Genomic DNA, 24,595 nt, shown 5'->3' with positions numbered 1-24,595 from the left:
CAGTCCATAGAAAGTTCCTGCATTCATGGTCACATCCATTGGCAACTGATCAAGGCAACTTCCGGTCACCACTAAAATGGTTAGAGAAAAGTTGTACAACTTGGAAAAAATTTTAAGTATTTATATTTCCAAAAATGTTTCATTGACAAATCTAAACATAGTGATGTTTGTGGGAATACCTCTTTAAGGTTGACAATGGGTTTATTCTCAGGGTGTGTTATCTTAACAACCTGTCCATAATAATGAGGATCTCCATAGCCGTACATCTTATTCCTCTGCTGTATAGCGATTACATAAATCCATGATGGGTATGTGTCCTTATTTGTTGCCCTCGGGTTCTATATATAAGGCAATTATATTGTGTCTCGACTCAGATCTCGAGCAATTTTCCTTTGTAATGGTTTTATATTGCTAGTGATTTTGCATAATCCCACAGTGGATTCGAACTTTTATTTCCTCTTTCACATGGTAAAATTGGGATATTCTTTTTGTTTTGTGAGCTTGTTATTTTTTTCTTTCGACTTTTTTCCCTGTGAATGTGTGAAACAAAGTATCATCCTTATCAAAACAAAACAATCACTTTACTTTTAATTGGATTATTTATCAAAGTCCTCAAGAGAATGGAGAGCACAATAGCAGATAATGTAAAAGATACTGTATTGAAATGTAACATCTTATAGTAACTGGACTATGGAGTTACTCTATGTAGTGATTGTTGTGAAGAGGTTAAAAACAAATTTGCATATAAAAGAAGTCAATGATTTATTTTTAATAGTTTCTCCCGTATTTATTTTTGTATTATTTCACCCTTGTGGATGATTTACCTGAATTGTCTTTATAGTTTAGACTGAAATATAGCTTCCAGCATGTACCGACATTTGGAGGCAATCTTCTTGTGATAGCTGTTATACAATTTGTACTTAAAGAAAATACATTGTGCGTTTCATTTTAATTAATAGTATGTAATTCTGTAGACGATAAATGATGGGCTTGCTCTTAGTACTGCAGCTGTTTTATCATTTTCCATAGACGTGGCCATATTGGATACAAAACGTTGTGTATTTGCATTATCTGGGTAGACAATGTAGAAGTGGGTGTATGTAGAAGTTGAGGAGTTTGTCTCATGAAGTCAACGCGTTTTTAGGCTTTGGGACGCCGACCATCGTAGCCCGATCGACAAAAGTGACATTGAAAGAAAGAAAACCTGAAAACCCCGTTATATATTCACTCCAGCTGTTTTATGTCCCTTTAGCGTACGCTCACGCAGCAGTTTTCTGACCTACTCTTGGTACTGGCGTACAACACTGAAGCAAAATACTGGAGAATATCGCCATGTGAACATTTCACTAGGTTAAAATAATTTCTTCCATACTTGCCAACTTCCAAAAAGTGACAGTGAGATTCCCAGAAATGGTCTGATAATCTGTTATTAAATTTATACCCAATTTCTAATTCATACCCTCAAAAAATTGACCAAGTCTAACGTATTTTAATCCCAATGAATACATATGACTCCTTTATCCTATAAGAAAGCATATCACACAGTAAAAGGCAAAATGATGTTCAAACTCCCAAAATAAACTGAAACCCCCAAATCAGGCCATAAAATAAATTCAGACATAGACCCAAACTAAATCTGGACATCATAACAGCCCTTAAAGTCCAATTATACACCTTATTATTTACCTCTGTTTGCGCTGCACAACATGGTAACACCGTTCCCAATTTAGGCTGACTTTTTGTTGCACTGGTAATTGATCTTAAGGGTGAGTTCACACGGAGGAAAGTGGAGAGCAATCTGGCACGTATACATGTGTTGGCAGATTGCGCTCCGCAAAAGCTCCCATTCATTTCAATGGGAGTGAGGATCGTAGACGCGGTGTTATTTTGCGGCCGTGATTTTGCGGCCTAACTGTTGAGCTTCAGACTTAGTCCCAATGAATAGAAAAGCAATGGTGTAGAAACCCCAAAATATGGACCAATTGCGCTCTTAGGAATAATGGAATCCCAGGTCACTTGAAGAAGCAAAACCATGTCTCTTTATTGGAAAGTTTTGGCGAGGGTTCCCCTTTATCAAATGCAACAATATCAAGCTGTCATCAGAGTGACCCCTTCACCACTCGTGACCTGGAGAACCTGGAGGACCAGGTTATTCCTAAGAGCACAATTGGTCTATTTTTTGGGGATTCTGCACCATTACTTTTCTAAGCATGATTGACATCTGGTTTCCTTTGACTATTTGTTGCCACCCACACCTATTCCAAACGTATATGTTGTGTGACTGGTTCACAACATACTAAGGCAAGGAGCCATCTTGGTCACTTTTATTCTTTTATCATCTGGTGCTCAGATGTCTAACATATCTACACTATCTTTGCCAGTCAGTGTGTATTTTTTTTTTTTTTTTTTTGTCAGTCCAAATGAAGACACTGGTCCACGTTGAGCCACAAGTCCGCTGCTTCTGGAAAGTGGTCAAAACATGTGCCTCAAAATTTTAGCCTTGCCACTTTTTTAGACTGTGGTGCTGAGTGGGGCAGGAATCTGGGCAAGCCAAGGCAGAAAACTGGCGTGAGTTATACGACAAATCGCCGCCAGGTCCTGACTAGGTTTGAGATCAGGCTGACTTACATTTACAAGGATGAGTAGGAGGCCAAAACCTCTTAGACATTCTGAAAAGTCTTGCGCTTATCTAGGAATAAATTAAAACTAGTGTAAGAATTGCCAATGTTAATAAATGTCGCCCAATGAGTTTCTGCAGTCTTGGCACTTAATATTGAAATTCGTAGAGCAACAAACATTGGCAATGTAGCCATAGCCATCGGGTGTTGTGTGCTACACATTGGGACCTAAGAGATCTGAAATTTGGGGAATGAGAAGTAAGCAATGGCCGTAATTTGGGATATGGTCTCTGTGGGCATTAAAGGAAAGAAGGCAAGTATGACTCCTTGAAAAACACACCTGTAGTTTTTGCAGGATATCACGCTGAATTCAGTCTCAGGTATTCGCCTTGGCCAATATTATTGTTACGACCTCTCAGAATACAATAAATACAATAAACAATTCATTTGATACCGCAAAGTCAGGCCATCCTTTAACCCCTTCCCGACATGCGCCGTAATAGTACGGCGCGTGTCGGGTCTGTAACTATGGCGACCGCCCGGGAGCCGGGCGGCCGTCATAGCCACCGGGTGTCTACTGCTTTAAGCAGTAGACAACCGGCTCTGATGCCTCCGATCGGTCCCCGGACCGATCGGAGGCATTAACCCCTCCGGCGCTGCTGTCAAAGGCGCCGAAGGCGCCATTTTCCCGGCGGCGCATGGGCGCCGCCATTTTGGCAGGGATCGCCGGCTCCTGGAGCATGCTCCAGGGCCGACCCCCCATTGCCATGACAGCCGGGAGCCTTGTTAAAGGCTCCCAGCCGGTCTGCAAATTCTCTCTTTTGCAGGCTGGTGTATACAGCCTGCAAAAGAGATGATGATTTTTTGCAATGCATTGCAATGCATTAGCATTGTAATGCATTGCATTAGTGATCAGACCCCCTGGGGTTCAACACCCCTAGGGGGTCTAATAAATGCAAAAAAAAAAATAAAAAAAAAGTTAAAAAAAATATATAAAAATATACAAAGAATTAAAAGTTCAAATCACCCCCCTTTCCCTAGAACACATATAAAAGTAGTTAAAAACTGTGAAACATATACATGTTAGGTATCCCCGCGTCCGAAATTTCCCGCTCTACAAATCTATAAAAATATTTTTCCTGTTCGGTAAACGCCGTAGCAGGAAAAATAGTCAAAAGTGCCAAACTGCCGTTTTTTCACTGTTTTAATTCTGATAAAAATTTGAATAAAAAGTGATCAAAGCAATAACATTTCCCGAAAATGGTAGAACTAAAAAGTACACCCAGCCCCGCAAAAAAAGACGCCCTATACATCCCCGTACACGCACGTATAAAAAAGTTACGGCCGTTGGAATATGGCGACTTTTAGAAAAAAAATTTTTTAACACCGTTTTGGAATTTTTTTTAGGGGTCAAAATGTAAATAAAACCATATAAATTTGGTATCCCTGGAACCGTACCGAAACACAGAATACAGGGGACATGTCATTTTGGCTGCACAGTGAACGCCGTAAAACCAAAGCCCGTAAGAAAGTCGCAGAAATGCATTTTTTCTTCAAATCCACCCCATTCTGAATTTTTTTCCTGCTTCCCAGTACATTATATAGAATAATTAATGGTGGCATCATGAAGAAAAAATTGTCCCGCAAAAATTAAGACCTCATATGACTCTGGGAGCGGAGAAATAAAAAAGTTATGGGGTTTAGAAGGAGGGGAGTCAAAAACGAAAAACGAAAATCAAAAAATGCCAACGGCGGGAAGGGGTTAATTCGGCCATAGTTATATAAAAGCCTTTTGAAGGCTAATAAAATATCTATTCGCATTAACAAAAAACATCCGTTTTATGCAAGAAATGTAACCAGTTGCCGATCCCTGTTATTGTAAAGTGCCTGTTATTGCTCTCATGATAAGTTAATCTGCACAGCCAGTAACAGCTAATGTTTAAAAAACGTTCAGTCCATAAAGAATAATTTGCTTGTAAAAAGGTGACGAGCCACTTAGGCCCGGGGGAATATTTGTCAATTTTTATATCGCTGTAATTTTATTGCTGCACCGAAATGGATCACATGGGACATCTTTACTTCCATTGGTTAGTCTCAAAGATGCCGGCACACCGAACAACACAATAATGATGCTAGATTAAAGTTAGGTCATTCAGTCACCGTTACTTGTAATGACAGTCTGAATATTTTACAGGCCGTAATTGCTTTTCTAGGTTCATAATCAAAATTTAATTAAAGCCTGAAGGTCTAGATGGAAACAAATACCATGGAATAGCCCAATATGTTGTAACTAGATGCACATAGGGTGAGAAGAAGAATGTGCAAAGTGACCTCTAAGGAATCTACTGTAAGATCTGACGGTGCCTTTGTCACATACTGAGATATTTCATTCCCTGAAAATGCTAAATAATGTAAAACTAAAGTTAAGCAAAAGTCACGCGTTCAAGGTAAAATTTCAAATCTAAATTCTGAGAAAAGAAATGTAAGAGGTCTGCTCTAAATGCAAGACGAAGTTGAGAGTTTACTTGCTTAGAGGCAATGTGAATAAGACAATTCGTTGCATTGTACCTCAAAGTCATTCCGACCACTTTGGTATTTGGTATCCATTCCTAGACGATCTGTAAAAATAAGGGAATTTCCATTAATTTCAATGAAAATAAATGGATGTGTCCATGAAATTTTGTAAACTGGAAGATTTTTCCGCAGATTCAGTGCCTATAACAATCATTTCATGGGTCATAGTAATGTATGGTTTGGTCGTCTATGGCTTTAGATGGCCATAAAGCACAACTCAGGGATATCTTTATGTTGATTTTACAATATATAATGGCAATTAAATAATTAATACACTGTCTACCAATAAGTATTTGGGCATCCAGTGAAGTTCAGTGGAGGTGGAGTTATGGTCTGGGGGTGTTTCTCCTGGTATGGATCCTTGGTTCCAGTGCATGGTAAACTCGACACTGATGCCTATTGCATTACTTTAGATACCAGTGTGCTTCCTACATTATGGCAGATCTATGGGTCGGACTAATGTTACTTCCAGGATGAAAATGCCAACTATCATGTAGCGAGGTCTACCAAGGCTTGGTACAGTGACAATCAGGTTAACCAACTGGACTGCCCTGCCCAGAACCCAAACTTGACCCTATCGAGCACCTCTGGGACGAGTTGGATCGCCAAACTATGAAGTGCAGCAGCTAAAAAATCGGTGAAAGAACTTACCTGTCTCCTCCAAGCCCAATGGAATAAAATACCTCTAGCCGTCATACAAGGACTTGTGGAAAGCCCCAGAGGGTTGAGGCTGTAATTGCCGCTCGTGCCACTCGGACCACAGGGGTCCAAATACTTATTGGTAGACAGTGTAGGTCGATGGGTAAATATTAGAGATGAGCGAACAGTGTTCTATCGAACACATGTTCGATCGGATATCAGGGTGTTCGCCATGTTCGAATCGAATCGAACACCACGTGGTAAAGTGCGCCAAAATTCGATTCCCCTCCCACCTTCCCTGGCGCCTTTTTTGCACCAATAACAGCGCAGGGGAGGTGGGACAGGAACTACGACACTGGGGGCATTGAAAAAAATTGGAAAAAGTCATTGGCTGCCGAAATCAGGTGACCTCCATTTTAGACGAATAGTGGATTTCAAATCCGGGTCATATGAGAATGTGAACTTTGTGACTATGAGACAGGGATAGCTGTACAGGCAGGGATAGCTAGGGATAACCTTTATTTAGGGGGGAATGTTATTAAAAATAACTTTTTGGGGCTCTATCGGGTGTGTAATTGTGATTTTTGTGAGATAAACTTTTTCCCATAGGGATGCATTGGCCAGCGCTGATTGGCCGAATTCCGTACTCTGGCCAATCAGTGCTGGCCAATGCATTCTATTAGCTTGATGAAGCAGAGTGTGCACAAGGGTTCAAGCGCACCCTCGGCTCTGATGTAGCAGAGCCGAGGCTGCACAAGGGTTCAAGCGCACCCTCGGCTCTGATGTAGGAGAGCCGAGGGTGCACTTGAACCCTTGTGCACCCTCAGCTCTGCTACATCAGAGCCGAGGGTGCGCTTGAACCCTTGTGCACACTCTGCTTCATCAAGCTAATAGAATGCATTGGCCAGCGCTAATTGGCCAATGTATTCTATTAGCCTGATGAAGTAGAGCTGAATGTGTGTGCTAAGCACACACATTCAGCTCTACTTCATCGGGCTAATAGAATGCATTGGCCAGCGCTGATTGGCCAGAGTACGGAACTCGACCAATCAGCGCTGGCTCTGCTGGAGGAGGCGGAGTCTAAGATCGCTCCACACCAGTCTCCATTCAGGTCCGACCTTAGACTCCGCCTCCTCCGGCAGAGCCAGCGCTGATTGGCCGAATTCCGTACTCTGGCCAATCAGCACTGGCTAATGCATTGTATTGGCTTGATGAAGCAGTGCTGAATGTGTGTGCTTAGCACACACATTCAGCTCTACTTCATCGGGCTAATAGAATGCATTGGCCAGCGCTGATTGGCCGAATTCCGTACTCTGGCCAATCAGCACTGGCTAATGCATTGTATTGGCTTGATGAAGCAGTGCTGAATGTGTGTGCTTAGCACACACATTCAGCTCTACTTCATCGGGCTAATAGAATGCATTGGCCAATCAGCGCTGGCCAATGCATTCTATTAGCGTGAACTGAGTTTGCACAGGGGTTCTAGTGCACCCTCGGCTCTGCTACATCAGATTGCTACATCTGATGTAGCAGTGCCGAGTGTGCATCAGATGTGTAGTTGAGCAAAACTGACTCAGCACTGCTAAGTCTGCATTCGCATAGGAATGCATTGGCCAGCCTTCGGCCAATCAGCGCTGGCTCTGCCGGAGGAGGCGGAGTCTAAGGTCGGACCTGAATGGAGACTGGTGTGGAGCTATCTTAGACTCCGCCTCCTCCAGCAGAGCCAGCGCTGATTGGTCGAGTTCCGTACTCTGGCCAATCAGCACTGGCCAATGCATTTCTATGGGGAAAAGTTAGCTTGCGAAAATCGCAAACTGACAGGGATTTCCATGAAATAAAGTGACTTTTATGCCCCCAGACATGCTTCCCCTGCTGTCCCAGTGTCATTCCAGGGTGTTGGTATCATTTCCTGGGGTGTCATAGTGGACTTGGTGACCCTCCAGACACGAATTTGGGTTTCCCCCTTAACGAGTTTATGTTCCCCATAGACTATAATGGGGTTCGAAACCCATTCGAACACTCGAACAGTGAGCGGCTGTTCGAATCGAATTTCGAACCTCGAACATTTTAGTGTTCGCTCATCTCTAGTAAATATATAACATACTGTAGGCAGAAATATTTTTATGGGATTTACTTTACACATCTGTTTTGGTTCTGAAGCTCCATTTTTCCTCAATTCTATATTATTAGTTGGTGATATTTTCAACTTTTAGTATTTGCATTTCGGACTTTGCTATAAATTGTAATATTGGACATACTTTACTTTTTACTTGTATGAAGTGTATCCATTTTTGTACGGGAGTCCTGATTTGTTTAGTTATGACATGTTTATTATAATAAAGCTACCTGTATATCCTTGAAATCTACAGAGGCGCTATCTTCTGTACAGATTTTCTGTTCTCCTCTTTAATATTGCAGTGCCAGGTAACATTGACAGCCAGTGATGTATCATTCATAGTGTGCATTGAAACAACAATGAAATAAATATGCCAGAAGCTGTGAATTTTAAAATATATTTGCAGCATATTGCTATTTTTTCAATCTCAGATACTGGCAACCCAACTTTATAGCTGGATTCTGGTTAAGAAGATGTTATACTAATTATACTAAGTATAAAAGATGTAAAATTAGTGCAACCCACAGCAACACTTCTATTCATCTAAATATAGCTCTAACAGAATCAAAATTTAAAAACAGGGATGTCCATGCAGGCAACAAAAGTGAAAACATTTGGGCAGATTGGACAAAACTTTTTTGGCCTACCTGGAAAGTTGCCATTTTTTATTGCACATGCATGGGTTTTTGCACAAAAACTGCACATTTTCAAGTTCTGTGCCCTGCTTGCCTTGGCCCTTCAAATTTACGGCATGGTCTTATTCATATGACAGTGAAAAACAGCCTTGATGCAAAGTGGATAACGCTTGGCCATCAAAAATGGAAAAATGGAACGGATACAAAACAGCAGCTAAATGAGTTTGCCAGGCAATTAAAAAGAAAAATCTGTTATTGCTATTAATGGGTTTAAAGTGCGCCCACATACTTTTTTAGTGATTTCTAGGTGTCTGTGTATATTTTGCATTTGTTTACTGGGTGTGTAGGCTTCCCGCTATGTAGATTCCTGTTGTACCTTCCACCCTGCCCCCTCCTCTCTCACTCCATTACACCCTCCCTGTCTCCCTAGCTATGCTATCCCATCCACTAATAGCCCCTCACAAGTAAATAACTAAGCCCATCCCCCATCGCATTATACTTACCTAGCTTGCAATCTGGGAGATGGCTCCTCCTTTCTTCTTCACCGTGCGCAGGCTGGAGTCGCTGCGCCCAGACTGGTAGTACCTGTGAGACCTCGCAGATGCAGCATCTCCAGCCTCCAGAAAGCCCTTGAAGAGGGGAGGAGCCATTCCTGGACAGAAAGGATGGAAAGTATTTATGGGGGAGTGGGAGATTACTGGTGACGTTCCATTTTGGGACCAGTGAAACGGAATGTCACCGGATTATCAGAAAGTGTCCCTGAGGCAGTCACATCTAAGTATAACTATATAACTTATACATTTTTTTAAATAGAAGTAAGTTAGAAGTTAGGCAGGGGGAGGTGGTTTAGTTTAGGGGTAATTTAATAGTTTGTCCTGGACCACCCCATTAAAAATGGACTTGTACATCTGCTTCTAATAGCTGTTAGATCCTTCAAACATCTCACTGTTTTTGTAAATAATATTTATAGATTTCACATCTGGCACAGAGAACTTCCTCATGGTATGGAAAAATTATTAAGAGGCAAGATCTCAAGTATTTTGTGCCAACACGCAAGTAAATAAAGAGCGATACACAAAGCACCAGTCTTAATAAATAATAAATAAAGAGTCAGATTGACGAACGATCAAGGTCCAAAAAGGTAAATTTTAAGTAAAGTTAGTTTTAATATTTGGAGATTTTTAACTCTTCCATCTTACACTATATTTGCAAGCCTAATATAACCATGGACTTTGATCGCTTTTCCAACTTTTAACTGGCAGCCTATAGGTTCAAGCACCGGACACTACGGGGCGCCATCATCCCAATTTGACAAATTTTAGGACCTTGATTGTTCTTCCATCTGACTCTTTAACTACTAATAAATCAGCTACATATTGCTATCTATTATATATAGAATATATTTGAGGCTCCACTGCATAATCATATCCTAATGGAACATATTACTACCATAAGGGCACAAATCTGGGTCTTATTTCATTGGTTGAAAATATACCATTGTGTATAAGGGCCACTGATAACTGGTGATTTTTCCCTTATCCTGATATTTCATTAAAGGGGTTGGCCACTTTCAGACCAATATTGACAAACATTATTGCTAGTCACATGACCATAGACCGTAAATCACATGACCATGGTGAGAGTTTTATCCTCTAGAAGTAACAGAATGAATGACAGCAAGCCAAAATCTAGAAAACCGTGAGGAATTGATACAGAAAGTATATTGGAAAATTGTATATCTTTTTATTGTACATTCGTTTGTCAATATTGGTTTAAAAGTGGCCAACCCTATTAATTAGACAACGAAAACTAGACAAGAAGGCAAATCCCGCACTGCAATGAGTCATGGGGCATGGCTGAGCTAATTAAAAAGAGGTGTGAGCTCTAATAAGCCAATATTTGCATAACTCTACCAGCCCAAGAGATTAGCATCCCTGGATATTCAATGACTCAATGAACACACTCCACGCCTGTCTAGCCGAACTGTACAAGCCAGTAGAGATGAATTTAACACATAAGACAGGCAGAAGCCTTGTGTAAGTTGAGTTATACTGTCTGATTTCTTAAGCATGTTGAACTGCGCCATAATTCCCCAATTTAATATTCTCAGTTGTAAAATGCAAGCAATTTATATTAGTTAGAGGCATAGCAAGAAAGAATCTGTCATAGTTAAAACTGAAATTATGTCCTTTAATTATGCCCTGTGAATAATGTTTTTAAGATGAAAAATCAATTTTGCATAAAACATGTGTCACATATTATAGTATATATTTTTCTTAATATCTCAGCATAAGTCTTGATTTTATTCCATCCTTATGAAAAGATTTCCATTCTTGTATTAGTAGCTTTGCATCTGTGCGTAAGTACAACTATGATATATACATCCAGACTTTTTGCTACTATTCCATTTTCTTAAAGCTTAACCATTACCTTTCGCAATTACATTCAGATTAAAGGGGTTGTCCCATCTCAAAGATCCCATCTGTACTGGTAGCTTATGTAAATTGAAGACTTTTCCTAAATATACTATATTGCTTTAGAAATTCTGCTTTGTTTGCCTGCTATGTGACCTTATTCCTTCCATTGTTTACACATTGTTGCTATAACCATGGACCTGTGAGATAGGACAAGTGACAACACTTACCCACTGCTCACCAGGACAATCGTTCAGCTAATTGCAGTTAGCTGATAAATCTAAGTGGCATATCTCTTTATGTAAACACTAAGAAAACACTGTACAGATATCTGCATATTATCTGACCTGCAGAAGTTTTGTGAGTCCAGTTCAGCAAGAGGGAAGGGGATGGAGAGAAATACAGCAAGTGAGAAGCAGACACTGCATGCAGCATGGCTGAAAGACTGAGATGGGAGAACCCCTTTAATTATTAGAGAGGCTGAACATATAGACCAGATGTTTGCCATTGTATAAACTAACTATGGCTATAAACTAACGTTGACTTCTTCCAGACCACCTGCTGATTATAAGTGTCCAGGACAGTGCACCCATAAGTCTGCAAAGACATATTAGGTCATTGTAGAGTTAAAGGGGTTGTCCCATCTCAAAGGATCCTATCTATATTGGTAGTTTATGTACATTGAAAATTTTTCCTAAATATATTGCTTTAGAAATTTTGTTTTGTTTGCCTGCTATGTGACCTTATTCTTCCCATTGTTTACACAGCAGACATGTGGGATAGGACAAGTGACGTCACTCACTGCTCTTGCCAGCAGGACAATTAGTTCAGCTAATAGCAGTTTGCTGATAAAGCCTGATCTGTTATCTCTCTATGTAAACACACAGATAACACTGAGTCCATTCTGTAGAAGCATCTGCATATTATCTGATCTGTGGAAGTGTTGCATGTCCTGTTCAGCAAGAGGGAAGAGGGGGGAGAAAAATATAGGAAGTGAGAAGAGCAGACTGCAGGCAAAGCTGATGAAACACTGAGACAAGAAAACCCCTTTAAGCATTGAGACAGCTGTTACAAAAGCTGGATCTTCCTTCCTTGTTCCGGTCATCCCAAGTGCTGTGTTAACAGTGCTGAATGAGTGTTGTGTACACGGCTGTAGAAGCTACCATGATGTGGCTCCTCTCTTGGCCTGATGGTCATGTTATCCACTGCGGACAGAGAAATGTATGAGTCATATGTAAAATAAGAGTTGAGATGGAATTTGTTATTATGTATTTGAATGAACAGAATTAAATTTAGGGGTATTTTTGGTTGTATAAGTTGTCAGGCGATGTGTCAGCCTATGGATACACAGCGGAACAAAGAAATATTAAATACTTTAATGTGCATAATAGATTTTAGCACCAAAATGTATTCAATTTTCTGACTTTAGTATTAATAAATCTGTTAAAATTGTAAATCCATCTCCCAATAAACGTCCACCCTATTGTCTTAGCACAAATCTAGTGAGTGTTAAGAAAAGACACATTTTTGTGAAATATAATGAATTGGTGGCTTTGGGTGAATTAGTGGCTTTGGGTGGGAGGTTGGACGAGCATTTTTTAAAATATGATATTAGATACTATTGTTTGATTTCTGCTTCTTTAAGATAAGAAATAAAGATTTTTTTAAAATTCCCTTTGTGTATAAAGGGTCTGCCATTGTACAGAACTAGTATTGCTCTTGTCTATGGGCTACATAGAAATGAATCTTGCAGTACCAGACATGACCCATCGTCAAGTGTTGGACAAGTGAGGCAAAAACAAGAACAGCATCTGTAAGATGTTAGAAGATTTAATCTTTAAAGAAATATTGGCTGGTGTAATATTCGGCCTCTTAGACACAATTCACATTGTTGCAGTACATGTTTCCAATACCAAAATGTTGAGTGGCTTTAAAACTGCAAACAATTCCAATATGTCTCTTTAGTTGTTCTTTTAATTTTCACTGTTTCCATTTCTTTCAGAGATGGAATACTGTGAGTCTCCGCACATTATATGCTCTGGCTATCAAACCAACTTACACACTGGTTCTCAGCATACCTACCCACTAGAGATGGGTTCTGATGCGGATACAGAGACTGAAGGCGCCACGTCACCAGACCGCGCCCTGAGGATGTGGATGAGAGAGATGAAGTCAGAGCACAGTTCCTGTTTGTCAAGTAGAGCCAACTCTGCACTGTCACTTACGGACACCGACCATGAGCGGAAGTCTGATGGGGAGAATGGTAATACCGCAACCCATACATTTATATTTACAATATATCTGTTCCTGGTATATGAATAGTATTGTAACCAGTACTAGCGGCGGTGGTCATGGTGGTGGTCGTGTAGAACATCATTAAGCCACATTTTTACCTTAGTGTGAATAACCTTTAAGTCTATATATATTGTTTAAGGGTGCGAGTTATGAAAACGTTCAGTGCAATGGTGAGCTTGGTGACATGGTTGTCAGACAGGGCTTGAGTTCCGAATATAAACTGATTCATCTAAACATCCATCTGGAACTTTCTGCCCAAGGAAATGGTGATGGTGGATTCATTGAATCAATGTCAGAGAGGGCCTGGATGTCTTTCTCGAAGAGAATAATATACAGGTTATGGATTCTAGATTTTAAGGACACATTGATCCAGGGTTTTATACTGACTGCCAGATTGGACTCAAGGTGGATTTTTTTTCCCCTGAAATGGGGCAATTGGCAGGAGCCTCATGGGGTTTTTTGCCTTCCTCTGGATCAACACTGTGGGGGATTGTAGGGTTATAGGTTAGATGTCTTTATCAAACTCTATAACTATATATCAGATTTGTATGGAGCATATTACTCTTTCAACTTTACAAAAACATCCCTAGACTATGTGATTTTTCTTGACATAGAGAATATAGTTTGGAATCAGAATTTGGGACAGATATGTGAGAATTCTCTGTATAGTAAACGTTGAAGCTATGAAGAATAAGAAAAAAAAAAATATATAATTTAGTTTGGGATCCATTATGTAAGAAGGGAAATATTAGAAAAAATATTTTTCCAACCTTACAATTGATAGATATATTTTTGTAATCATGATGGACAGATAGTCAAAACCACTGCTAAACAGAGTCAACAACATTGACTATCTTGTGACAATGTCCCATGATGTGAGGTGAGAATATTAGGCAGCAAACAGTCTGTTCTTGAAGTTATGTATAGTAGAACAGAAAGTAAATTACAGAAACTAGAAAGCAGACATTCTGAAGGTTTGGTGGTCGGGACATCAAATTCTGTATTTATTTAACCCTTTAAGGCTGGCTATGACCAAAATATGTTAATCCGCACAGTGCATTGCAGCTTAGGCCTGGTTCACATCTGTATTCGGTATTCCGTTCGGGGAGTCCACTTGGGGACCCCCGAATGGAATACCGAACGTATTAAAAAGCGGTGAGCAATGAAACCATATGGACCCCCTAGACTATAGTGGGGTCCGTGTGTTTTTTGTCCGGTGTCTACACAAATTAGTAGTTTATGAAGTACTTTCCTCTCCGCATGACTCGTGTGGACAGCTTGCGGAAAACACACGGACCCCACTATAGTCTATTGGGGTCCATGTGCTTTCATTGCTTACTGCTTTTTAATGCGTTTGATATTCCCTTCAGGCGGGGGGTCCCCAAGTGGACTCCCTGACAGAATACCAAACGCAGATGTGAACCAGGCCTGACTGTGTATGGGGCTATGTAACGTTTAAGCACACAGTGTAAATGTTATGGCTGACCACTATAAATTAATAAAGAAGAACTAGCAGTAACTAAAAGTATTTGCAGAACGAAAATCCAATTTACAATGTAGCAAATTTTAATTTGATAATGTTGCCCAGAAATTTCAATTGAGCTTTTTCGAGGCCCTTTGTAGGATTTGTTTTATTTTTGTGTATTGGTGTCAAGTTAAATTTTACTACAACAGTATTAATATCTTTTTCTATGCTGGGACATTATGAATTGAGCGCCTGGTTCTCTGTAGTATTGCCATGAAGATCGTGTTGCTCTGAATCACCAGTGCGAGTTATTTCTGTGCCGTACATTTTGGGACATCGATGTCATTTCTAGCTACAATATGTCTGTAATATGTAGAACTGATCTCACTATAGAAGGACATGACCTAACATTGTTTGACGGGTCCAGTCTCTTTCGCACCCCTATGGTCCCCTAGGCTCTTTTCTGTCGTTGTGACCGGGTTATATACACATTCACTCACAAATAAGCACAAATTTAATAGCTTTGAAAATTCATCAAAATCTCACAGAACGAAATGCAAAAATATCTCATGTATGAGGATATGTAGGAGATGTAGCAGGATATTAGGGCCATGCCGATACTGCGCACATTCTAAATTATCAAATACATGAAATATATCACACATACTTAAAATGTTTCCATAGAAACCAGTGTGGGTTAAGGCATGAAGATTTCTATATTGTGCATAGGATTAAATATCTAATGTGTGATGCACAACAATACACCTGTCAATCATAGAACTATGCGTAGTTGGTCTATTCTGGGAACACTATAATAAGAAAGCTTTTTAGCATCTCACACAATGGGTGATGATTTATTAAAGTGTTTTGGTTGTTGCCACCAGCTTATAGGTATATTATGGGATCTGAAGCATGTTAATGAGTAAGATAATTATGGGCTATGGACTCTAGATTTTAAGGACACGTTGATCCAGATTGGAGTTGGGAAGGAATTTTTTTCCCCTGAAATGGGGCAATTGGCCGGAGCCTCATGGGGATCAACACTGTAGGGATTGTAGGGTTATAGGTTGGACTTGATGGACTGATGTCTCCATCCAACCTCATCTACTTTGTAACTATATAACTTCCACATACATTTTTTTTCTACATTTCGTAAACCACATGGGTTCTTTTCCACATCAGGAGTTATCATGTAATTGTATTGTCTTGCATCTTGCCACATTCGGCATGGAGGAATAGCACTGGATGTTGGCCAAGAATTCTACACTGAAAATCAACAGCAATATAAGATTCTTTTATGTTACATCCCACACATAGAATATGCGTATCCATATTTAAAACTAATATTTGCTGAAGACTCTACCTCTTTTATTAGATATCTCAGTATGGAATATAGTATAGTATAGTGCCGTCTACTGAGCTCTTCAATACAGTTTTAAAATACAGAACCTCCTGCCGACTGTGGTGAATGTGAAAAAACACTTGTTTGACGTCCAACTCTAGAATTCTGTTTAATACAGGTATATACACCATTGTCTAACATATATATTAGACAGATAGGACGTGGCTCTATAGTGGCCTTATAGGACAGTACTTGTTAAATGGACTTTTGAAACTTCATCTATTGATTATGTAAAAAACTGTGGAAAAAAAAGAGCATTCTATGAAGTTAAATAAATATCTGCAGAAATAAAACAGAATTCACTTTTTACAAAACATATTGGTGAAACCTGGATTTTGCTGTGGATTTTCACCAAAATCTGTAAAACAACCTGTCATATTGGGACAGAGAGAACGATATATCATGTCTTGGACGGCAGTTTTCCAGCATATAAAAGTTGACATTTTTGCCATATATGAGTTTTTTCAAATTAAACTTTAAAACTTTTTGAAAAGTGGGTAGGGAAGAGTGGGAACGTAGGTGAGCCAGAGTGGGGAGCCTTGGACCATCCTATTTACAATGCATTCTGGACAACTGGCATGAATTATACCAGAAATCTGCACCAATCCCTGGTGAAGCCTCTTAAAGGGATTCTATCATTAGAATCCTGTTTTTAACTAAGTCTACGTCGGAATAACCCTAAGAAAGACCATTCTTCCCCTACCTTTAGAATTCTTCTCCGCTTCTGCCATTTGGTAGATCTCCTGGTTTTCATTGTTATACTAATGAGTCTCCAAATAGCACAGGGGGCGTCCCCTGTGATGCTTGAAAACTCTCCAGTGTCTCCTCTATCTTCTTCTCCATCTCTTCTCCCACATAACCATTACGTCTTCATCCAAAAGCGTCGACTGCGCATGTCCATCGGCCATTTTCCTGTGGCCTCTCCTGTTGCTGACTGCACTGACTACACATGTTCGTCGGCCATTTTCCTGTGGCCTCTCCTATTGCTGACTGTACTGACTACACATGTCCATCAGCCATTTTCCTGTGTCCTTTCCCATTCTGGCTAACAATGTTCCAGATGTATCGAACAATATAGGACATTTCAATAAATCCACTGCAGCTTAAGACTGTGCATTCGAAGTTTGCATTGTGTATTAGACACTATTCAGAAATCTGTCCTCTTATCTGCACAGTCGGCATCATCCTTATTCATTGAGAAGAATCTGCTGCTCAGGAAACCTTTATTAGTCAGAGTAACCCTCACCCTGGAGGACACCGCCTAAGCGAGTGCGCTGCTACGTGGTGTTGCTAAGGTAGTTATAATGGCATCATTTCAGGGGTCACTTATGTTTTCACCTATAAGTAAGTAAAGCAGCGATTAATTGCAGGTTGGTTCTCATTGCTGGCTGTGCAGTTTTGCTGTTAAGTAACTATTACACGGGCTATTTTTACTGTCGCTAACACATCTATTTTTTTGCATTTTCAATCAGTGTTAGTCATTTTCATTGGTGTAGGAAAAAAAACAGAAGAATTACCATGAGTAAGGACATTAGGTGTAAGAGCAGACCTACTGCGTGGCCAGTAATGAGATACAGCCTCAAATTAATTGGTGTTTCACCAATGACACCCCAGTGCACAATGGTAGTTCATTGCTGAAGAACCCAAAAAGTTTGGAAAATTTGAGTTGAATCTTGTTTGATCTAAATTGATTCACTTGTTTCTACTTCCACCCATTTAGCTTAACCTTCTGTGGCTCATATGAGAAGTCTGGGCTCTGACATTGTGGCAAACATGAGCAAAAAGCAATTCTAGAATCCGATAATACAATATATGATTAATACTAGCTGGTATTCTGCAAAATGATCTGTTAGCATGTGTTCATGCATGACGCATAATGAAACAGTGGTCCTGGATTTTTCTTTGTACTGTCATCACTTCCATTGAGTCAAACACTTCTAGAAAGTTTGCCGGTTGTGAGGGTCTGATGTAAATCGGGATTCTGTAAGCTTAGGAAGCATCTGAAACATCTGGACAAGACAGTTGGCACATAACAAATAGACGTGGAAGATAAATCTTTAGGTCAACATCTAAAGATTCCTTTTCTCTCAATTCCCAGTAATCTAAATAGACTCCATTATCCTGTTAACTAAATAAATGTATAGACTTCAGTTTATGAGCCAAACCTTTAACAGATATTACTTCCATTGAAGCTCTGGTTCACATTAAAAAATTTGCAATAACTGATGCATTTATTTATAGGATTTGGGATATAACTAAACAAACTACTCTAGAATTCTGGACCAATAAAACTGGCGTACATGCCTTGTGACACGTTTATTCTGTGTTGTAGACACTTTTTGTGTCTAGAGACCGGAGATGGCTTAAAGGGATTCTATCATTAATACCACATAGGAATAGTCTTAAGAAAGGCCTTATTTCCTTACCTTTAGAATTCTTTTCTGTCCCGTTCAGTAGATATCCCGCTTTATCTCGGTTTGCTAATGAGTCTCCAGACAGCACAGCAGGTGTTCCCCTATGCTCAAGCAGCAGTGGGGATGTCCCCTGTGCTGTTTGAAAACTCTCCAGTGCCACCTCCATCTTCTCAAGCCGAGCCTCTCCACCACGTCTTCTTCTGGTGATCCTGTCTTCGGGAAGTAAATTCGGTGCATGCGCAGTCAGCTCTGCCATCGGGCTTCAGACAGAGCCAACTGCGCATGTATGTTTGGTCATTTTACCTACAAGGACAGTACACTCGGCCACAGTAAAATGGCCAAACAGACATGCGCTGTGCCCAAAGCCCGATGGCAGAGCCAACTGCGCATGCGCCGGATGATAGAATCTGTTTAATAAGTTTTACATTGTCCAATAAAGTAATCCAACCAAAAAGTGGAATAAGAAAGAGAAAAGTATCAGGTATGTCTAACAAAATATACAGAATGTATCAAACAGCGTGTGCTGCTGTGATCCATTTGGGTATCTTCTGCCTGCCTGGTGTAGGTCTCAGCTCCCTAAATTTAAGACAGTGATAATAAATCTCCTCCATTTCCTTTTCAATATCATAACAATCAGCGATGTAAGGTAATGATATGCCATAGTTAGCTAGCGGGATAGAATGGCATTATTTTTTCATCTTTATGGTTTTCTTTTTGCATTTTTGTATAACTGATATGATCAGACAGTTGATGCATAAAATTAGATCGCATTGCCTCTGTGTGTTTCCTTGATATTATGAACAAGCTTTATTTGTTAAGGAAAAAAAACATCAAAGTTCAACATATCCATAGGTAGAAATAGGTAGGATTGCTTTGCCTTTATACCTACAACCTTATACGTAGAATCTAATAATTGCATTGTCAACCATTTTGATATTTGATGCTCCCGATTTTATAATCCTCTCTTCAAGAGCCTTGATGGCTATAGAAATCCCGTGCAGGCTGTCTAAAGCCAGGCAATCCAATGGGAATCCATTCTACGTGGGCTCCATTCTAATCGCTAAGACAGATTTTGTAGAATGCTCTAGAATAATGTAGATCTTATGCCAAGATAAGATGAGTGTCGTTGCTATGGGACTTACTAGGTTGATTTACTCACAAGGTCACAAGAGGGGCTAAATAATAATTGATATTTTATGTTTTTTTAAATTTAGACATTTAGGAAGGTTTTCTCATTTTCCTCAAAGCCATGGGTTGCTTCTTGGGATGGAGTGACATGAAAGTGATGTCACATGGAGGGAGGAGCAAGTGGCTTATATAGTGGCTTGGACGGCACATGCGTATTGCCAGTACACCACCATGCTGTCACCATAATATAGAAAGCTGAATATGACATTTAACCTCTGATGAAACTGGGTCACAATAAACTTTGTAGAGTGTACACCATTACATAGAAAACACTTCCCAAATAGAAATATGGTTGTGTACTTTGTGTAATTCGGACATATATTGGGCAAGGATGGTAAATGTATGGAAATTAAAGCATATACATGAATCATGGCTGAAACATCAAGACCACTCAGACTTCTCTTAGTCCATTATATTAGAAGTCTAGTTTATTGGAACCATTGGGTAATTGGGTATCCTGAAATTGAAGTAATAATAAAGACCCTAAAATGTGGCAGCATTATAGTCATATAAAGATCACCAAATTCTCCTGATGTGAAGTTTAAGGGAAATGTGGATTATTTTCATATTATATATGGGGAAAAGGAAATACCACGTCGGAATAGCCTTAAGATAGCTATTCTTCCCCTACCTTTAGAATTCTCCGTGCCACCTTTCCGGTGATATTCCCAGTTTTCTGCAAATTAGACTAGAGATAGCACAGGGGTCAGTCCCCCTGCACTCAAACAGCACAAGGGGCATCCCCTGTGCTACCTGAAGACTCTTTAGTGACGCCCTTCTTCTTCCACAGCCGTGCGCGTACTCCTGCGTCTTTTTCCAGCGAGACTGCGTTCACTAATGTAGCAGCCACAGAAAAATGGCAGTCATTGTGCATGTCTTGTTGGCCATTTTTCTGTGGCCACTACATGAGCGCACTGCGCATGCGCAGTACACTTGTGTGGTTCGATGTTGTGGAAGAAGATGTAGGAGGATACCCGTGGCTGTAGAAGAAGGGGTGTCACTGGAGAGTCTTCAGCCAGCACAAGGGCCACCCTCTGTGCTGTGGTTAGACTCATTTGCATAGGGAGAAAACCGGGAATATCACTGAAATGGCAACATGGAAAAGAATCCTAAACATAGGGGAAGAATAGTGTTTCTTAAGGCTATTCTGACAAGGTAGTACTGAAAAAAGGGATTCTAATGATAGCATACCTTTAAATCAATCCTTGCTTACAACACTTTGACATAATAGGGAAAGTTCCCAATGCCTTCCTTTTTATTTATTCCGCCATTTCAGGTCCCTTCTACATTCAAATAATATGGTCACTATTGCACTACCAGACTACCCTATGCATGTCATGCTTCATTAGTCTGTGGGACTTCCACTTTAAGTAACATTGATCCATTGGAGAGCGGTGTAGGGTGTATTACGCTACCACTACGCATAGGCTAGTCTGACAGGCTGCTAGCAATGTTAGTTTAAAGTAAAGTGGACCTGGAATCAACAAGCCATTAAAACACTCATTTTAGTAGTTCTAGATTGAAGCTCGCCTTGTCTCTCTCTCCCTGAATGTTTGTACCTGAATATTTCATGTGCTTTTCCATGCCCATCAGATAATCCGTCGCCCCAATTGGTTTACTGGAATATTAATGCCTATTGTCTTCCTTTATGGGCGCGTTTTGCACAAAGCTGCAAATTGATCTCCAAATATATGATTCGCTTTGTTGAAATACTGTAGGCAATCCTTGATAAGACATTTACAACAGTTGAATAACTGTGCAATTTATTAGCTTATATTATAGACCCATTTTGGCTGAGAGCTATTGTGCTATTTGTGCTATTAAATAGTAATAACAATAAACATTAGCTAATGATCGGTGCATATAATCATGGACATTGTTCATTTCCCAGCCTCTATAGTCGTTTCAGGTTGCGTTTTCGAAATATTGGAAATTGACCAATTTGAACATTCAGATCTGTACTTGTTCTGGCAGATCCTTGTGCTGGATGTGAACATTATTTTCTAGTGTTATGAGGTGTGCTGTTTCGTATCCTCCTATTGATGTAGGTGTCATTAATCTTCCTCTGGCTCAGCCACAGCTTCGGGTTGATAGGCTGTTATTGAATGTTGCTTTGGGCTTTTTTTATGTATGCACTAATCGTGTCATTTGTTTTAAAGCTTGCTTTGATAGTTTCCTTGTAGCTTGTCTAAAAGCAAGTGAGGTTTTCTTTTACCGTTCTTGAGTTGGTGAAAGTATGCTTTGATATTTTATAGTCCATATTTATTGTATGTGAATGTGAATATGCCTTACAATATTTTATCATGTGCGACAAGTCTTCGAAATTTTTAAATCGATAGAAATTAAAATTGGAGACATAAAATGATTCACAGTTCGGGTTGGGGTATGTTATATGTTTACAGGGGTATATTTAAAGGGGTAATCCCAAAACTCATTGCCACTAGGGTTGAGCAATCCGGATCGGAAAAGATCGGATCCCAATCGGCGATCGAGTAAATTTCACAATCGCGATCAGGTTCCAATCCTGCCTAATAAAGATCGGGAACGGAATTCTGATCAATCAACTTACCTGCACAGATCCACTGCCGCTCCCCATTCTTCTCACTCCTCTTCTCTCCCATTCACATGCCTTCAGAGCGCCAATCGTGCCCCCGCCTCCCTAGGCTAGTGTTACTGATGCTGGGAGAAGGCGGGGCTTGTGGCTTAGGAGAGTGTGGGCAGGTACTGGGAGGGGAGACGTGAGTGATGTACTCACAACAAGCCCCGACTACTCCCAGCATCATTAACACTAGCCTAGGGAGGCGGGGGCATGCACGGCGCTCTGAAGGCATGTGAATGAGGGAGTAGGGGAGTGAGAAGAATGGGGAGCAAAAATGGCAGCAGATCTGTGCAGGTAAGAGGACACTGGGGGGACGCCTTCAATTTTTTTTTTTTTGGACTCCATGCTGTGTAGTAAATAGGATCATAAATAGGATCGTTTTTAAAATCTGATCTTCGATCATTAAAAAAAATCCCATTGACTTGCTTTAGGATTGGATTTGGATCAGGATTGGGTTCAGATGGAAAATGATTGGAAATTGGATTTTAAAACTGATCCTGAGATCTCAAGCTCAACCCTAATTGCCACCCATTGGAGGCTGATCTTGGAAGAGAGGGCACATAGGAGGAGGGAGAAGTCACAGTTACCGTGCAGATGGTTTACCGCCATTATTGCTCAAGTTTTTTTTTTTTTGTTTTTTTTTAAAGTTGTACATTGGAAAAACCCTTTCATTCTAAAGAAAATATCTCATGAATTTAATTTTAGTTGCGTTCCTTAAGGGTACGTTCACACGGAGTAAAGTGGCGCTGATTCTGGCACGATAACTCGCATAAGAATCTGTGCTAAAAAAAAAAAGACTCCCATTGACTTCAATGGGTTCAGATTTTCCACGCGGAACCCATTGAAATCAATGGGAGGCTTTTTTACCCATTGATTTCAATGGGTTGGAAAATGGAATCCATTGAAGTCAATGCGAGTCTTTTTTTCAGCGCAGAATCTTACGCGAGTTATCATGCCAGAATCAGCGCCACTTTACTCCATGTGAACGAACCCTAAAGGGACAGTTCAAGATATCTTGGTGGAGGATAAAATCACAGCATTAGGATAGCCAGTAAAATAAAAAATCATGGACAACACTATGTCTACAGAAAAGAAACTATGGGGTAAATTTATTAAGACTCACATGTTGTCAATACCCCACTCAACGTGGTGGCAAGATGAGGATTGGGGCTTGAGACACACATTTGGTACCACAATTTCATCCATCTCCATCAGACAGATAGAGCGAATGATGGATTTGCCCCATGTGTTTTTCATTTTTGTTTAATATTACAGCTATGTCCATTTCTATTTCTAACGTGTTGGTGGGTCCTTTGAAGGCGTTCATATCCTTCCTCCATTAAAAACACAATTATTGATCATTCGCACAATTTCTTTCCGTCTTTTTTTGGCATGCCCTTTTTATGCCTTAACATACCATGTGGCTTATTTACTAAAAAGTTTAGTGAAAAATTCATCTAATGGAATTCTTGATTCTTTTGCTATCAGACCTGTCTGTTTTTGGTGCTATTCATGTACCGGAGTAAAGTTATCCCTTTATTTTGCAGTATACAATGTTATTCCATGTTAAACCATGGCCACTTTCTGCAACATAAAAAGCTGTCAAAGTAGGCACAAACGCATGATAAATCGTGAACACACAGCGTAAAACTGAAATAAAAGGTGAGACAAAATTAGAAGAAAATAGATACAAGTGTCTTGATAAATTCCCCTGTGCGAGTTTTATGACAGATGCGATAGATGGAAGTTATTGACACATAAATATCAGAGATTAACAAGGTTAGTAGAAAGTGATGGAGTGCAGCTCATTACCCTAAGATTAGGAAATGTATGGGAAAATACCTAGAGAAGCTAATCTGCATATAATGGCACTATCCTGTGCTATATACCCTGAGAAGTACAAAAATAGATTGTTTAAATCTTCTGCCCAAATCTACTGAACAAAGCTTCTTGGAGGATGAGAAGTGTCCACATTAAGAATATCTTTTTATAAGTCTTTACTGCGATGTATGACTTCACTCCTAGGAGCTTCCATGATTTCATGACTTCTAGCCTGTATAGCCTACACTTGAGTGCTATGGAATAATGACTATGTAATTGTGGTTGCTTAATAAGGCATATAAAATATGCATAAAACTTAACTAAGTAAAAGGGCTGTCGGGTCAATTAAAAACCCAGTTGGATGCTAGTATCAAAATTAGGCAAGAAATGTACCCAATCTACTGCATTTACAAGT

The 24,595-nt window shown here is 39.9% G+C and overlaps 1 protein-coding gene across 1 annotated transcript in view; it reads left to right on the top strand.

Moving 5' to 3' along the window:
- The window catches only part of TENM1 (teneurin transmembrane protein 1), a 441,834-nt gene that overhangs the window by 101,766 nt on the left and 315,473 nt on the right, over window positions 1–24,595 (top strand). The window contains exon 4 of the mRNA XM_075259290.1: window positions 12,999–13,259. Within this exon, the coding sequence (XP_075115391.1) occupies window positions 12,999–13,259 (261 nt within the window). The remainder of the gene's footprint in view (window positions 1–12,998; window positions 13,260–24,595) is intronic.

The sequence above is a fragment of the Leptodactylus fuscus genome, chromosome 11 (genome assembly GCF_031893055.1).
Source record: "Leptodactylus fuscus isolate aLepFus1 chromosome 11, aLepFus1.hap2, whole genome shotgun sequence".
NCBI classification, from domain to species: domain Eukaryota; kingdom Metazoa; phylum Chordata; class Amphibia; order Anura; family Leptodactylidae; genus Leptodactylus; species Leptodactylus fuscus.
Note: the sequence above shows the minus strand (reverse complement) of the source record. Positions and strands in the feature narration are given on the sequence as shown.